This window comes from Babylonia areolata, chromosome 13 (assembly GCF_041734735.1).
Source record: "Babylonia areolata isolate BAREFJ2019XMU chromosome 13, ASM4173473v1, whole genome shotgun sequence".
In the NCBI taxonomy this organism is placed as follows: domain Eukaryota; kingdom Metazoa; phylum Mollusca; class Gastropoda; order Neogastropoda; family Buccinidae; genus Babylonia; species Babylonia areolata.
In genome coordinates this window covers 1,049,797-1,067,296 of record NC_134888.1, presented here as the reverse complement: position 1 = coordinate 1,067,296, position 17,500 = coordinate 1,049,797, and the positions used below count along the sequence as shown (strand labels likewise).

The 17,500-nt window shown below is 49.7% G+C and overlaps 1 protein-coding gene across 2 annotated transcripts in view; it reads right to left on the bottom strand.

The window, feature by feature from the left end:
- Positions 1 to 2,556: 2,556 nt before the first annotated feature.
- The window catches only part of LOC143288962 (uncharacterized), a 44,735-nt gene continuing 29,791 nt past the window's right edge, over positions 2,557 to 17,500 (bottom strand). For both annotated transcript variants that reach the window (XM_076597659.1, XM_076597660.1), the window contains exon 7: positions 2,557 to 7,487. In XM_076597659.1, the coding sequence (XP_076453774.1) occupies positions 4,190 to 7,487 (3,298 nt within the window). In that variant the 3' untranslated portion in view covers positions 2,557 to 4,189. The remainder of the gene's footprint in view (positions 7,488 to 17,500) is intronic.

Here is a 17,500-nt window from a genome sequence, read left to right as displayed (position 1 = left end):
AAGGGACCCCGGGCCCCACACAGCATCTACAAACAAGAGAAGATAAAAGGTAAAGACAGAACGACACATGCTGGCTTCATGGACATGACATGAACAGTGTTTTACATTTGTTACGCTATGTTCAAAAATTCTCTTTTTCTTAGAAATATAGTATTTAAATGATGATTACAAGAACTGATTGTGTATGTATTGACAGTGAAGCTGCTACCACTGTACTAGTGAACTTGTTTAACTTGTCATAAAGACCGTGAACAGGTTTAAAAACAAATGAAAATCAATGAAAAAAAAACATTCTACAAAGAGAAACTACTTACTTTGCTTGGGTCACACACATGCACACGTACACAGAGAGAGAGGAAAACGTAAAAGAAGGCTAACTAAATGGACAAAACTTTTACACACGATTTTTTTTTTTATCAGAAATCTGTAATTTATCACTTGAAGAAAATGAAGAATATGAATCTGTTATTTATCACCTGGAGAAAATGAGAACTATACACCACCAGCAGTACACTAAAATGTCTCATCATGAAGATCAGCAATGTTTGTTTATTGAGCATTTACAACAAAACACAGTTGATGAAAACTTGAAATTCAAGTAAAAACAAAAAGATGAAGCAAAGTCCATACTGAAAATCATACTGGAATTTGTTGTATTTACCTTTTTTAAAACTTGATTTTAGACCAAAAAGTATGTTGTGTAAGGGCACTTACTGATTAAAAAAGGAAAGAAAAAAGAGCTGTTTAATCCAGACAAATATTTCACCAACAAAACCTTATTCCTTTATGATTTTATTAATTGTCATTTCTGACAACAACATAAATTATCTTTTTTCAGCCAACATTTTCTAAAAGCAGAAGATGCACAGTGACAGTACTATAACTAAAAATTGAAAGCAGAACAACTGTCAACCAAGTACAAAATATTTTGTTCTTTGTTATCAACAATGCCTGTGTGCCTCAGTCTTCAAAAATATGAGTGTACATGTTCACACACACACACATGCACACACAAAATGTACTCACACATACAATACACTGACACACACACACACACACAAAATGTACTCACACATGCAATGATATACTGATACACAATTCACCGATAACACAAGTTCAAAAGGTCATTAAGGCAAGGGAGGTAATTTGTTTTTTCCTTTCCTTTGTAATTTCAATAATCACAGAATTAATGTGTTTCCATGTCTGAATAAGTATAATGACAATAAAGAAATTCCTTTATTTATTTTTAACAAATAAGTAATACAGGAGACTATCAATAAAAACTTTTTTTTATTAATTGGTTACAAAAATACAAATGGAGAGCACATAGTTGTTTTTTTTTGTTTTGTTTTTTTCCAAGTATATAAAGTAGACAAAATCAAAGACAAAATATGTAAACATGCAAGCCAGAAGACAATGAACAGAGTGACCACCAAAAAAAAAAAAAAAAAAAAATCCTGTGTAAGCAACAGGCAGAGTCTGGGAATGGGGATAAAACAAAGAGCAGAGGTTATTGGTAAAGGTGTGGTCAGTTTTCCTGACAGTGTTCTAGAGCAGAGGTTATTGGTAAAGGTGTGGTCAGTTTTCCTGACAGTGTTCTAGAGCAGAGGTTATTGGTAAAGGTGTGGTCAGTTTTCCTGACAGTGTTCTGGAGCAGAGGTTATTGGTAAATGTGTGGTCAGTTTTCCTGACAGTGTGTTCTAGAGCAGAGGTTATTGGTAAAGGTGTGTTCAGTTTTCCTGACAGTGTTCTAGAGCAGAGGTTATTGGTAAAGGTGTGGTCAGTTTTCCTGACAGTGTTCTGGAGCAGAGGTTATTGGTAAAGGTGTGGTCAGTTTTCCTGACAGTGTGTTCTAGAGCAGAGGTTATTGGTAAAGGTGTGGTCAGTTTTCCTGACAGTGTTCTGGAGCAGAGGTTATTGGTAAAGGTGTGGTCAGTTTTCCTGACAGTGTTCTAGAGCAGAGGTTATTGGTAAAGGTGTGGTCAGTTTTCCTGACAGTGTTCTGGAGCAGAGGTTATTGGTAAAGGTGTGGTCAGTTTTCCTGACAGTGTTCTGGAGCAGAGGTTATTGGTAAAGGTGTGTTCAGTTTTCCTGACAGTGTTCTAGAGCAGAGGTTATTGGTAAAGGTGTGGTCAGTTTTCCTGACAGTGTTCTGGAGCAGAGGTTATTGGTAAAGGTGTGGTCAGTTTTCCTGACAGTGTGTTCTAGAGCAGAGGTTATTGGTAAAGGTGTGGTCAGTTTTCCTGACAGTGTTCTGGAGCAGAGGTTATTGGTAAAGGTGTGGTCAGTTTTCCTGACAGTGTTCTAGAGCAGAGGTTATTGGTAAAGGTGTGGTCAGTTTTCCTGACAGTGTTCTGGAGCAGAGGTTATTGGTAAAGGTGTGGTCAGTTTTCCTGACAGTGTTCTGGAGCAGAGGTTATTGGTAAAGGTGTGGTCAGTTTTCCTGACACAGTGTTCTAGAGCAGAGGTTATTGGTAAATGTGTGGTCAGTTTTCCTGACACAGTGTTCTGGAGCAGAGGTTATTGGTAAAGGTGTGGTCAGTTTTCCTGACAGTGTTCTAGAGCAGAGGTTATTGGTAAATGTGTGGTCAGTTTTCCTGACACAGTGTTCTAGAGCAGAGGTTATTGGTAAAGGTGTGGTCAGTTTTCCTGACACAGTGTTCTGGAGCAGAGGTTATTGGTAAAGGTGTGGTCAGTTTTCCTGACAGAGTGTTCTAGAGCAGAGGTTATTGGTAAAGGTGTGGTCAGTTTTCCTGACAGTGTTCTAGAGCAGAGGTTATTGGTAAAGGTGTGGTCAGTTTTCCTGACAGTGTTCTGGAGCAGAGGTTATTGGTAAAGGTGTGGTCAGTTTTCCTGACAGTGTGTTCTGGAGCAGAGGTTATTGGTAAAGGTGTGGTCAGTTTTCCTGACAGTGTTCTAGAGCAGAGGTTATTGGTAAAGGTGTGGTCAGTTTTCCTGACAGAGTGTTCTAGAGCAGAGGTTATTGGTAAAGGTGTGGTCAGTTTTCCTGACAGTGTTCTAGAGCAGAGGTTATTGGTAAAGGTGTGGTCAGTTTTCCTGACAGTGTTCTGGAGCAGAGGTTATTGGTAAAGGTGTGGTCAGTTTTCCTGACAGAGTGTTCTGCCTGAACTGTTATCTGTATCACAACACAGCTTCATGATTTAACAATGCTTTTGTTCACTTTCACACACACACACACGCACACTCACACACACACACGCATGCAAACAAACACACATATATTCACACTCTTTTTGGGGGGAGGTTCTTTCAAAGGTTTTTCTGTCTCCCCTCCACCTAGCTGCCCCCAACATCCCAAAGCGAACTCTTCCTTCCTCACTTCTCACGCCATTTCTTCCTAACCTGCCACTTTTCTCACTTTGTGACTCGTTGGAGCCCCACACCTCTCCACCCACCATCTTCCATTATGCTGCCTGACTAAAGTCACTTTCTCAACATCATCTGTTTCACTCCCGCTCTTCCACTATGCTGCCTGACTAAAGTCACTTTCTCAACATCATCTTTTTCACTCCCGCTCTTCCACTATGCTGCCTGACTAAAGTCACTTTCTCAACATCATCTTTTTCACTCCCGATCTTCCATTATGCTGCCGGACTAAAGTCACTTTCTCAACATCATCTTTTTCACTCCCGATCTTCCACTATGCTGCCTGACTAAAGTCACTTTCTCAACATCATCTGTTTCACTCCCGATCTTCCACTATGCTGCCTGACTAAAGTCACTTTCTCAACATCATCTGTTTCACTCCCGATCTTCCACTATGCTGCCTGACTAAAGTCACTTTCTCAACATCATCTTTTTCACTCCCGATCTTCCACTATGCTGCCTGACTAAAGTCACTTTCTCAACATAGGAAATTTTCTATCTAGAATTACGTTTAAATAACACACTTACCGTGACCCAACTAGTGCAGACTCCGGCAGGGGTCTGACATTCCTGTCCTGTGCAAACTATTATCCGCCTATGCGGAGAAAACGAAAGCAACAACGGCTGATAACCTCCTGGAAGTAGGTAACCTCCCCTTTGTCCCGCTAGCTAGCGCCCTCTTTTTCCGGCAGCCATCATGACTCCTGTTCCTGTGCTCTTCACACAGCTAAGTTTTTTTTCGTATTTTCTGCCTGTCTGTCGATTCTCTGGCATTCTTGTTCATCATGTTTTTCACTCCCTCTCATTTTCCCACACCTCCTCCAGCGCCCCTCAAAAGAAGAAAGAAGGGGAAGGAGAAAGAGTTGGGAGTGATGTCCACAAAGCGTTTCAGAATCATCTCCCGAGGCAGCAAACCTGATCCCATGTTGTAGATGGCCACCAGTGTGTTCACACACACCCAGGGGGCGCTCTGCAACACGTCCAAATCACTGCCGAAACAACAGCTCAGGCGTCGGTGTACAAAGGCCGGAGGCACATAAAGGTACGCATGAAGAGACCGCGCTTGCCTGAAGAGAAACATTCTGTCCTCCTGGCTCAGGTCACTCACAACTTCCGCCCAGTTCACGTACAGACGTGTGTCGATGCCAAGACACGTGTAGTAACAGTCCTCTGTGTTCAGAATCCCCATGAGGACTACGTGAGGGAGGTCTGTGTGTGCCCCGACCAGCTGTCGAACTGTCTTGTCATCCTGCAACAGCTGCACCTGTCTGCAAACAGCATCAAGGACCAATCCTTCCAGCGCTGAGCTCTCCAGGAGTTTTGTCATTGTGCTCGATCCACATGGTCTTGGGCTCTCTGAGACTTTGGGCAAGCCCTTGTGAACATAACAGATCTGATTCTCTGTGCCGTGAGCATAGGTAATGCTCACAAAGCCATGGCCGCTGCTCTTCTCGGCAGCCTCACTGTGGCTTTCGGGTGAACTCTTGGAGCAGAGAGTATCGCAGTGCTCTTGGTGATGATCACTTCCACAGGTGCACGGGAAGCCCAGTTCCTTTTTTAGAGTGAAGGAGCGTGGCTCCAGTTTGACTCGCCACAGATCCTTCAGTGAAGGACCGAATCTTCTGGTCACCATGGAAGGTGATCCTGCTTCCTGTTTTATACTCGCTTCCACCGCTTCCTGTTTGATGTTGGCATCCAATTTCTCTTTTTTTATACGGACATGTGAGCTTTGATGTGAAAGTTGTGAGCTGTTGGGGGACATGCTGGTGGTTCCTGGAGGACTCTCTGTTTTCAGGGAAGTGCTTGCAGTGCTCTGGTGACAGCCATCTGCACTCTGATGGCAAGTTTCCAATTTCTGACCACACAGACCCGTGTCCCCCTTGACACATACAGCCTGCCTGTGTGTGTGTGGTGGTCGTCGTGCCAACAGAATGTCCTTCCACTGCAGACGGCTCAGACTGAAATAGTCTGCCCGCTCAGCTGAAGATGGAGGCATCAAACTGTTCTCCACCTCACCCACAGCTCTGATGACCACCGTGTAGTTACTGCAGGGCCCTTGAGAGCCGGTGGCGTCCTCAACAGAGGGCGCTGTCACGGCACGACACCCGGCAGAACACAGCAGTGAAGACGCCGAGCGACTGGCCACCACCTGTCGGTCCAGATCCTGGGACCAGCGGAAGGCACACATCCAGGCGGTCTGCACAGGGCCCAGGCTGCTGTTCCGTCTCTGCACACTGTAGACCACAGACTGAGGCTGTGGGCAGATGTGACCCACTCTGTGCAGGTGCACGTGCTTCCTGCGACCCTGACTGTGCAGCAGCTCGCCCAGAAGTCTGGTGTTGGCCAGGAGGTTGACATCAGTCCCCGAGCAGTAGCCCTCTGTCTGGGAGGCGGTCACAAACTTGGTGATAACGTCCACCTCTCCTGGCAAGCTGTGAATGTCTTTGTCAGACCCTGACCGCTTCAGCCTAGCCAACTGCCGAGCGGTGAGGTTTGTGCCATCCTTGCTGAGGATTCCAGCTTTCTTGAGATCAGGGAAGGGGAACAGGACCTCTGTCCCCCGGTAGACGCACGACATGAGTTGGCCGCCCACCACGGCCTGCCCCACCTGCTCCAGAATGGTGAAGGGGGAGAGCTGTGTGTAGAGGCACTGCAGGAAGGAGAAGCTGGGGAACACGCTCACCTGGCGGTCCGGGCACTGGCAGGCTCTGTGGAACTGCATGTAACGCGTGTGGTCGTTACCCGCTGTTTGTTCTATCAGCCAGTTCATCAGGTCCGAGACGCTCTCACCGCTTTCAAGTCTGGACACAACCAGGGCCGCGCTGCTCCGCGGGGGATGCTGGTGAGGATCATGGTCTGTCTGCAGGAGTTGTGTGGGATGGACAGACCCCGAACCATCATCTGGGGGGGGCATATCAACAGCTGATGGGAGAGAAGGCTGGCTGTATGAAGGTGGTATGTGGTCAGGCTGAGTTATGGTGTGAGGTGAAGCAGACAGGTGACGGCTGCCGGCAACACACTGCGTCAGGACTGCTGTCACTACAGGTTCAACATACAGCTGGTGCTGTGGATGACTGGAAGCACGTGACGCTGGTGTGGAACCGGTGTCCTGAGGGGCGCTGGAGGACAGAGAGGTTGTCCCTGAAACCTGACTGCAAGGTCCGGCACTGCCGGCCACACACAGTGAGGCTCCACTCACTGCAACAGAGACAGGACGTTGCCAAGCAACCACCTCCCCATCCGCTCTCCCACACCGTCCCTTCCCACTGCCCTCAACTGAGGAGCTAACACTCGGTGAATCGACCAAGCACACGATGGTTGTGGGAAGCGTCAGGGAATGTGTCTTGGTTTGTGACCCTAGGATGTCCATCACATTTATGGGGGAGGATGACAACATCTGCCCTGCAGTCCCTGACTTGGTCAGTTCCACAGTCTTTGAGGCAGAGGACAACATCGCAGCTCTCGCAGTCTCTGACTCGATCAGTTCCACAGTCTTTGAGGCAGAGGACAACATCGCAGCTCTCGCAGTCTCTGACTCGATCAGTTCCACAGTCTTTGAGGCACAGGACAACATCGCAGCTCTCGCAGTCTCTGACTCGATCAGTTCCACAGTCTTTGAGGCACAGGACAACAACGCAGCTCTCGCAGTCTCCGATTCTGTCAGGTCCACAACATTTCCTGTCGACGGCGTTTCACCATGTCCCAAACTCTGCACATTCTGTGTGGGCGAACGCTGGCTGGTTTCTTCCCGCGGACAGGAGTGCTTCCACAACTTGACATAAAACTTGTGCTCGGCCAGTTTCCGCAGGTCAGCGTTCACACTGGCCTTGAACAAGCGGATCAGGCGATGGATGTTAACCAACTTCGGTAAGTCCTGGACAGTGAGCGAGCTGTGGTGGATGTTACTGAGGAAGACTCTCTCGTTGCGCAGCATGTAGTAGTGGGGATGCGAACACAGGTCCTCCACTGCCAGGCCCTTGGCGTACAGCTCTGCCACGCTCACGTAGAACCCATCGCGGCGCTTCCAGCAGTGCAGTGTGTGTCTGGCGAACTTCATGGGAGTCACATGGTTCAGTTCAACACCGTCAAACTGCAGCAGCCTGGTGAGCAAAAAGCACAAAGAGTGGTGATGAAAACCCCTCTTCTTCTTCTGCGTTCACTCGTATGCACACGAGTGGGCTTTTACGTGTATGACCGTTTTTACCCCGCCATGTGGGCAGCCATACTCCGTTTTCGGGGGTGTGCATGCTGGGTATGTTCTTGTTTCCATAACCCACCGAACGCTGACATGGATTACAGGATCTTTAACGTGCGTATTTGATGTTCTGCTTGCGTATACACACAAAGGGGGTTCAGGCACTAGCAGGTCTGCACATATGTTGACCTCGGAGATCGTAAAAATCTCCACCCTTCACCCACCAGGCGCCGTCACCGTGATTCGAACCCGGGACCCTCAGATTGACAGTCCAACGCTTTAACCACTCGGCTATTGCGCCCGTCATGAAAACCCCTCCAGTGCCAGGGGGAACAACTCTACAAAATGCTGTTTCAAGTCCTAAAACATTATCCAAAACAGTTAGCCTAAAACTGAGAAAACGCCCTGGAGATATACCACTCTACAGGAACTGTGTGAATTTTCAGCTTTCAGAGTTGTTTCCCTTCTTCTGATGATGTCATCAGTGACATCGCTATGCACATATGTGATATGTTCTATAGCACTCAAGGGGTTTTGAATTAAAAGTAATGTCATCACTACACATGCACTCATGCTCACACCGTCACTCACACACACAGTCTCACGCAAACACACACACAGTCTCACAGAAACACAAAAACATACACTCTCACACACACACATGCACATACATCCAATCATTCATTCACTCATTCACACCATCACCCACACACCACACCCACCCACACATTTGACAATCCAAATCTTCTTTTAAAATTTTTTTTAAAATTAATAAAGCACCACCAACAACAACTAAGTACAACAACTCAAGCATGATTCCTTTGAAACCATTCACAAAGAAAACTATACAAACAAAACCAGATCAAACACCATTTGGTCATGGATGAACGTGCTAAAGTGGTATTTGGGTAAGTACAATGCGTTAAGTATCTATCACATTTACTATACTCTATGAACAAAACCAGATCAAACACCATTTGGTCATGGATGAACGTGCTAAAGTGGTATTTGGGTAAGTACAATGCGTTAAGTATCTATCACATTAAACCAAATCAAACTTGCAGCTGATGAAATTACTGTGGAAAGACAATCAGACAAGAATCCTTGTTACTGTGTGTGTGCATAAAAAAAACCGGACAAATAACTAAAAAAAAAATAAAGAAAACATACTTCACACAAGTTGATTCACTTATCTTCAGCCCCAGGCTGGCTTTTCACCCCATGTTTATGTTTATGACATGTTCACAACATAAAACACCCTACCACAACACAGCAGTCGCAATACAACACACTTCACTGCACTGCATTACATAACACTGCACCACACTGCACCATGCCACACTCCACCACACAAGGCACCACCACCACGTCATACCACATGACACAACACAACACACCCACACCACACAACACAACACAACACAACCACAGCACACCACACAACACAACACAACACAGCCACACCACACCACACAAGACAACACAACACAGCCACACCACACAACACAACACAGCCACACCACACAACACAACACAACACAGCCACACCACACAACACAGCCACACCACACCACACAACACAGCTACAGCACAGCCACACCACACCACACAACACAGCCACACCACACCACACAACACAGCCACACCACACAACACAACACAGCCACAGCACACCACACAGCACAGCCACACCACACCACACAACACAGCCACACCACACAACACAACACAACACAACACAACACAGCCACACCACACCACATAACACGACACAGCCACACCATATGACACAACACAACACAGCCCACCACACAGCACAGCCACACCACACAACACAACACAGCCACACCACACCACACAACACAACACAGCCACACCACATCACACAACACAGCCACACCACACCACACAACACACCACACAGCCACACAACACAGCCACACCACACCACACAACACAACACAGCCACACCACATCACACAACACAACACAGCCACACCACATCACACAACACAACACAGCCACACAACACAGCCACACCACATCACACAACACAGTCACACCACATCACACAACACAACACAGCCACACCACACAGCCACACAACACAACACAACACAGCCACACAGCACAACACAACACAGCACACCACACAACACAACACAGCCACACCACACCACACCACACAACACAAGACAGCCACACCACACCACACCACACCACACAGCCACACCACACCACACCACACCACACAACACAGCCACACCACACCACACCACATCACACAACACAACACAGCCACAGCACAACACAGCCACACCACACCACATCACACAACACAACACAGCCACACCACACAACACAGCCACAGCACAGCACAACACAGCCACACCACACAACACAACACAACACAGCCAAACCACAACACAACACAGCCACACCGCACAACACAGCCACACCTCACCACACAACACAACACAGCCACACCACATCACACAATACAACAACACCACACCACACCACACAGCCACACCACACCACACCACACAGCCACACCACACAACACAACAAAACACACCACACCACACAACACAGCCACACCACACCACACAGCCACAGCACAGCACACAACACAACACAGCCACAGCACACCACACAGCAACACCACACCACACACCACACAACACAACACAGCCACAGCACACCACACACAACACAGCCACACCACATCACACAACAACACAGCCACACCACACCACACAACACAACACAGCCACAGAACACCACACAACACAACAAAACACGGCACACCACACAACACAGCCACACCACACAACACAACACAGCACACCACAACAAAACACAGCACACCACAAAACACAGCCACACCACATCACACAACACAGCCACACCACACCACATAACACGACACAGCCACACCACATGACACAACACAACACAACACAGCCACAGCACACCACACAACACAGCCACACCACACCACAGCCACACCACACACCACACCACACAGCCACACCACACCACACCACACCACCACACCACACCACACCACACAACACAACACAACACAACACAACACAACACAGCCACAACACACAACACAACACAGCCACAGCACCGCACACAACACAGCCACAGCACCGCACACAACACAACACAGCCACATCACACCACACAACACAGCCACACCACACCACACAACACAGCCACATCACACCACACAACACAGCCACACCACAGCACAGCCACACCACACCACAGCCACACAACACAACACAGCCACACAACACAACACAGCCACACCACACCACACAGCCACACCACAACACAACCACACCACACAACACAGCCACAGCACACCACACAACACAACAAAACACAGCCACACCACACAACACAACAAAACACAGCCACACCACACAACACAGCCACACAACACAACAAAACACAGCACACCACACAACACAGCCACACCACATCACACAACACAACACAGCCACACCACACAACAAAACACAGAACACAACACAACACAACACAACACACCATACCACACAGCCACACCACATCACACAACACAACACAGCCACACCACATCACACAACACAACACAGCCACACAACACAGCCACACCACACAGCACAGCGACACCACATCACACAACACAGTCACACCACATCACACAACACAACACAGCCACACCACACAACACAGCCACACCACACCACACAGTCACACCACACCACACAACACAGCCACACAACACAGCCACACCACACAACACAGCCACACCACAACACACAACACAACACAGCCACAGCACAACACAGCCACACCACACCACACAGCACAGCACACAACACAACACAGCCACACCACACAACACAGCCACACCACACCACACAAAACAGCCACACAACACAACCACACCACACAACACAACACAGCCAAACCACAACACAACACAGCCACACCGCACAACACAGCCACACCACATCACACAACACAACACAGCCACACCACACCACACCACACAGCCACACCACACCACACAACAAAACACACCACACCACACAACACAGCCACACCACACCACACAGCCACAGCACAGCACACAACACAGCCACAGCACACAACAACACAAAGCCACAGCACAGCACACAACACAACACAGCCACAGCACACCACACAACACAGCCACAGCAAACAACACCACACCACACAACACAGCCACACCACATCACACAACACAACACAGCCACACAACACAACACAACACAGCCACACCACACCACAGCCACACAACACGACACAGCCACAACACAGCCACACCACACAACACAGCCACACCACATCACACAACACAACACAGCCACAGAACACCACACAACACAACAAAACACGGCACACCACACAACACAGCCACACCACACCACACCACACAACACACCACAACAAAACACAGCACACCACACAACACAGCCACACCACATCACACTACACAACACAGCCACACAACACAACACAGCCACCGCACACCACACAACACCACAGCCACACCACACCACACCACACCACACCACACAGCACACCACATCATACAACACAACACAGCCACACCACACCACACCCCACACCCCACACAACACAGCCACACCACATCACAACACAGCACACAACACAGCCACACCACATCACACACCACACAACACAACACAGCCACACCACATCACACAACACAGCCACACCACACCACACAACACAGCACAGCCACACCACATCACATAACACAGTCACACCACATCACACAACACAGCCACACCACACCACACCGCCACACAACACAGCCACACAGCACAACACAACACAGCCACACCACACAACACAGCCACATGACACCACACCACACCACACAACACAGCCACACCACACCACACAACACAACAACAGCACAACACAGCCACACCACAACAAAACACAGCCACACCACACCACACAGCCACACCACACCACACCACACCACACAGCCACACCACACAACACACCACACAACACAGCCACACCACACAGCCACACCACACCACAACCACACAACACAACACAGCCACACAACACAACACAACACAACACAGCCACACCACAGCCACACCACAGCCACACCACACAGCCACACAACACAACACAACACAGCCACACCACACCACACAGCCACACCACACCACACCACACCACACAGCCACACCACACCACACAACACAGCCACACCACACAACACAGCCACACAACACAGCCACACCACACCACACAACACAACACAGCCACACAACACAACACAACACAGCCACACCACACCACAGCCACACCACACAGCCACACAACACAACACAACACAGCCACACCACACCACAACCACACAACACAACACAGCCACACCACACCAAACAACACAGCCACAGCACACCACACAACACAACAAAACACAGCCACACCACACAACACAGCCACAGCACACCACAACAAAACACATCACACAACACAGCACACAACACAACACAGCCACACCACACCACACCACACCACACAGCCACACCACATCACACACCACAGCCACACCACATCACACACCACAGCCACACCACATCACACACCACACCACACAGCCACATCACACAACACAACACAGCCACACCACATCACACAACACAGCCACACCACACCACACAGCCACACCACACAACACAGCCACACCACATCACACCACACAACACAGCCACACCACACAACACAGCCACACCACACAACACAACACAGCCACACCACACAACACAACACAGCCACACCACACCACACCACACAACACAGCCACACAGCACAGCACACCACACAACACAGCCACACCACACCACACCACACAACACAGCCACACCACACAACACAGCCACACCACACCACACAACACAGCCACACCACACCACACAACACAGCCACACCACACAACACAACACAGCCACACCACATCACACAACACAGCCACACCACACAACACAGCCACAGCACACCACACCACACAACACAGCCACACCACACAACACAGCCACAGCACAGCCACAGCACACTACACAACACAGCCACACCACACAACACAGCCACACCACACAACACAACACAGCCACACCACACAACACAGCACAGCACACAACACAACACAGCCACACCACACAACACAACACAGCCACACCACACAACACAGCCACACCACACAACACAACACAGCCAAACCACACAACACAGCCACACCGCACAACACAGCCTCACCACATCACACAACACAGCCACACCACACCACACAGCACAGCCACACCACATCACACAACACAACACAGCCACACCACACAACAGAGCCACACCACACAATGCAACACAGCCACACCACACAACACAACAAAACACACCACACCACACAGCCACACCACACCACACAGCACAGCACACAACACAGCCACAGCACACAACACAGCCACAGCACACAGCACAACACAGCCACAGCACAGCACACAACACAACACAGCCACAGCACACAACACAGCCACAGCACAGCACACAACACAACACAGCCACAGCACAGCACACAACACAGCCACAGCACAGCACACAACACAGCCACACCACATCACACAGCACAACACAGCCACAGCACAGCACACAACACAACACAGCCACAGCACACCACACAGCACACAACACAACACAACACAGCCACAGCACACCACACACAGCACACCACACAACACAGCCACACCACACAACGCAGCCACACAACACAACACAACACAGCCACACAACACAACGCAGCCACACAACACAACACAACACAACACAGCCACACCACACCACACCCACACCACACCACACAACACAGCCACACCACACAACACAACACAACACAGCACACAACACAACACAGCCACAGCACACCACAACACAGCCAGAACACACAACACAACACAACACAACACAGCCACACCACACAACACAACACAGCCACACCACACCACACAGCCACACCACACCACAACACAGCCACACCACACCACAACACAGCCACACCACACCACACCACACAACACAGCCACACCACACAACACAACACAACACAGCCACACCACATCACAGCCACACACCACAACAAAACACAGCACACAACACAACAAAACACAGCACACCACACAACACAGCCACACCACATCACACCACATCACACCACACAACCACAGTACACCACACAACACAACACAGCCACACCACACCAAACCACACAGTACACCACATCACACAACACAACACTACACAACACAGCCACACCACATCACAACACAGGACACAACACAACACAGCTACATCACAACACAACACACAACACAACACAACCACACTACACAGCCACACCACATCACACAACACACCACACAACACAACACAGCCACACCACATCACACAACACAGCCACACCACACCACACAACACAGCCAAACCACACAACACAGCACAGCCACACCACATCACACAACACAACACAGTCACACCACACCACACAACACAACACAGCCACACCACACCACACAGCCACACCACACCACACAGCCACACAGCACAACACAACACAGCACACCACACAAAACACAACACAGCCACACCACACCACACAACACAGCCACACGACACCACACCACACCACACAGCCACACCACACCACACCACACAGCCACACCACACAACACAACACAGCCACACCACACAACACAGCCACACAGCACAACACAACACAGCACACAACACAACACAGCCACACCACACCACACAACACAGCCACACCACACCACACAACACAGCCACACCACACCACACAACACGATACAACACAGCCACACCACACAACACCACAATACCACAACACAGCCACACCACAACACAACACAGCCACACCACACCACACAACACAGCCACACCACACCACACCACACAACACAGCCACACCACACCACACAACACAACACAGCCACACCACACCACACAACACAGCCACACCACATCACACAACACAACACAGCCACACCACACAACACAGCCACACCACACCACACAGCACAGCCACACTACACCACACAGCACAGCCACACAACACAACACAACACAGCCACACAACACAACACAGCCACACCACACCACAGCCACACCACACAGCCACACCACATCACACAACACAGCCACACCAAACCACACAGCACAGCCACACCACATCACACAACACAGCCACACCACACAACAGAGCCACACCACACAACACAACAAAACACACCACACCACACAGCCACACCACACCACACAGCACAGCACACAACACAGCCACAGCACACAACACAACACAACACAGCCACAGCACAGCACAGCACACAACACAACACAGCCACACCACACCACACAGCCACACGACACCACACCACACCACACAACACAGCCACACCACACAGCCACACCACATCACACAACACAGCACAGCCACACCAAACCACACAGCACAGCCACACCACATCACACAACACAACACAGCCACACCACACAACACAACACAGCCACACCACACAACACAACAAAACACAGCACACCACACCACACAACACAGCCACACCACAGCCACACCACACCACACAACAAAACACAGCACACCACACAACACACACAAAAACAGCACACCACACAACACAACACACCACAACACACCATACCACACAGCCACACCACATCACACAACACAACACAGCACACAACACCACACAGCCACACCACACCACACAGCCACACCACATCACACAACACAACACAGCCACACCACATCACACAACACAACACAGCCACACAACACAACACCACACAGCACAGCGACACCACATCACACAACACAGTCACACCACATCACACAACACAACACAGCCACACCACACAACACAGCCACACCACACCACACCACACAGCCACACCACACCACACAGCCACACCACACCACACAACACAGCCACACAGCACAACACAACACAACACAGCCACACCACACAGCCACATCACACAACACAACACAGCCACAGCACAACACAGCCACACCACACAACACAGCACAGCACAGCACAGCACACAACACAACACAGCCACACCACACAACACAGCCACACCACACCACACAAAACAGCCACACAACACAGCCACACCACACAACACAGCCAAACCACAACACAACACAGCCACACCACACAACACAGCCACACCACATCACACAACACAACACAGCCACACCACATCACACAACACAACACAGCCACACCACACCACACAACACAACACAGCCACACCACATCACACAACACAACACAGCCACACCACACCACACAACACAGCCACACCACACCACACAACAAAACACCACACCACACAACACAGCCACACCACACCACACAGCCACAGCACAGCACACAACACAGCCACAGCACACAACACAAAGCCACAGCACAGCACACAACACAACACAGCCACAGCACACCACACAACACAGCCACACAACACAACACAGCCACAGCAAACAACACACAGCACACCACACAACACAGCCACACCACATCACACAACAACACAGCCACACCACACCACAGCCACACAACACGACACAGCCACAACACAGCCACACAACACAGCCACACCACACAACACAGCCACACCACATCACACAACACAACACAGCCACAGAACACCACACAACACAACACACCACAACAAAACACAGCACACCACACAACACAGCCACACCACATCACACTACACAACACAGCCACACAACACAACACAGCCACC